Source organism: Galeopterus variegatus, unplaced genomic scaffold (genome assembly GCF_000696425.1).
Source record: "Galeopterus variegatus unplaced genomic scaffold, G_variegatus-3.0.2 Scaffold12834, whole genome shotgun sequence".
NCBI classification, from domain to species: Eukaryota; Metazoa; Chordata; class Mammalia; order Dermoptera; family Cynocephalidae; genus Galeopterus; species Galeopterus variegatus.
In genome coordinates, this window is record NW_007738945.1 from 17,934 (window position 1) to 20,480 (window position 2,547).

At 41.7% G+C, this 2,547-nt stretch overlaps 1 protein-coding gene across 1 annotated transcript; it reads right to left on the bottom strand.

The window, feature by feature from the left end:
- Nucleotides 1-1,560: 1,560 nt before the first annotated feature.
- LOC103581341 (olfactory receptor 52L1) lies at nt 1,561-2,547 on the bottom strand. The gene has a single exon (XM_008563204.1). It carries the CDS (start codon nt 2,545-2,547, stop codon nt 1,561-1,563), a length of 987 nt encoding a protein of 328 aa, XP_008561426.1.

The window sequence follows — 2,547 nt, forward strand, 5'->3', positions numbered from 1 at the left end:
CTAGAACCAACCTGATGAGAAGGTGTAATTCCTCCCACAATAAGAACTCATACCAGTCCTCTCTAATTCATCCATATGTGCCAAAAAAACTAAAGACATAATACTCAGTCTCTCTGAGACAAAAAAAAAAAAAAAAAAAACACTACTTATTAGGAGTAAAATTTACAAAGAAAGGAGAAAGTTTAACTACCCACTTCACCCCTTTTACCAATATGGAATCCCAAGACGGAATATTCTCATCACCTGAGCATCTTACCTCAAGGTAGCAATGACTTGTCATCTTCCAGGACTTAACGAAATGTATTACTCTTCAGGAAAACAAAAAAGTTAAGCCAGATTTTAGGGCAACATCCAACAAACAGGATACAGTACCCCAATTTTGACAATCTTCTTGTGAGTTTTTACCCAGTTGCTGTTAGCAAAAATGGAAGATCTAAGTAATGTCACTCCACATTCACTATTTCAGAAAATAGAAACTCATTTTTAAGTGACATAACTACTTCTATGTTATCACTACATTTATCAAAGCTATGTTTACCAACAGCAGAATCTAGCACATTTTATGGTTATTAGATGCTAATAATTACATGTTTACTTTTGTTTGGTTAAATTAATCCTTATAAAATATACATTTATTCAGTACTTGATCTTATTTCCTCTTACCCTAATCAAAAACAAAAATAAATTAAAATATATATACAGACCTTTTTTTTTTTTAAGAGAAATCCACTATACACATATACGAGGGTACTAAAAAAATTTCATGGAAAAATAAAATTAAAATATAATATGAATCTTTCCATGAACTTTTTGAAGCACCTTTGTATATTTATTCCTTGAAAATAAGGATCGTGTCTTATTCTTCCTAGAGTCTTTTACAGATATTACTTATGTTTGTTTTCAACAAATAAATAACACCTATATTATAATGAAAGGTGTTTTCTCACATTGTGGTATGCTCGTCTGCTTTGAAGAGACCCTATTGCTACAGATCGTGTCTTATTCTTCCTAGAGTCTTTTACAGATATTACTTACGTTTGTTTTCAACAAATAAATAACACCTATATTACAATGAAAGGTGTTTTCTCACATTGTGGTATGCTCGTCTGCTTTGAAGAGACCCTATTGCTACACACAAGTCTGGAGACCTGGAGCTCACAGCACTAACTCAGAGGTTCTGAAGATTCTAAACCTAAAACCAGGCAAAGGTTGGGACTTTCCATTCCCATTCCAGACAATGTTGCATGGTCAGTCATTGGGTAAAGGCAGGGACAATGGCATATCCAAAGCCATCATCTATTTCTCCTATCCCCAAGTCCCTCTGGCATAAGGATTAGGGAAATGTCGAGATCAGGAGCAAAAGAATGGGGAAAATATTCACAAGTCCAGCCATCCAGGGACATCCCAATAGGCTATAGAGCCAAGTGACTGTGGGTGTTCTTTGCCATGGGACTAGTAGGACTATCAGGACTACTCACTGTGGAATGGCCTCACACCCATGAGCTCCTGTGTCTTTGGCTGGAGCCTCCGAAGAAAATAATCAGGATGTGATCAGATCAATCATTTTATATAGAATACCCTGAGCACTTGCTGCCGGATCTGCCGAGTCTTCACCGCATAGACAAGAGGATTGAGGGCAGGTGGCACGAGAAGGTAGAGCGTGGCTAGAAGAACGTGGATGTGATGGGGTACATGGTGTCCAAAGCGGTGAGTAAGGAATGAGAAAATTCCAGGGACATAGAAAACCAGGATAACACAAACATGAGATCCACATGTGCTAAAGGCCTTAAGTCGGGCCTCACCCCCTGGTACCCTCAGCACTGCCTGAAGAATGAGGGCATAGGAAATAGCAATGGCCAGGACATCTAGCCCAGCCACAAGCAGTGCCACAGCCAGCCCATAAGTTCGGTTCACTATGGTTTCTGAGCAGGCAAGTTTTACCACAGCCATATGTTCACAGTAGGCATGGCCTATGACAGTGGCCTGACAAAAGATCAGGCCCTGCAACAGGATGGGAAAGGGGAGGAGGAGGACCAACCCCCGCACCAGGACTGCAATTCCAATACGTCCTATGACCCCCGGATGCAGGATGGTGGAATGGTGCAGAGGGTGACAAATGGCTACATAGCGATCCAGAGCCATGGCCACAAGTACACCTGACTCCATGGAGGAGAATGCATGGATGAAGAACATCTGGATCAGACAGACAGTGTACCCAATCTCATGGTCATGAGCCAGGAGCACTGCAATGGCTTTGGGTGCAGTGGAGGAGGCCAGGACCAGGTCAATGGCAGCTAGCATGGCTAGAAAGAGGTACATGGGTTGGTGCAAGGATGGGTCAGTCCAGATGATGAAGAGAATGATAATATTGCCCACTAGGGCAAGGAAGTAAAGGACACCCAGGGGCAATGCTATCCAGTGCTGGCTTTCCTCTAAACCTGGAATACCTGTCAGGAAAAAAGAAGGCTGGGGTAGCCTCCAGCTGGAATTGCTAAGGGCCATCACCAATATCTTGGAGAAGGAAGAGGAAAAAGAAACCGAAGTCAT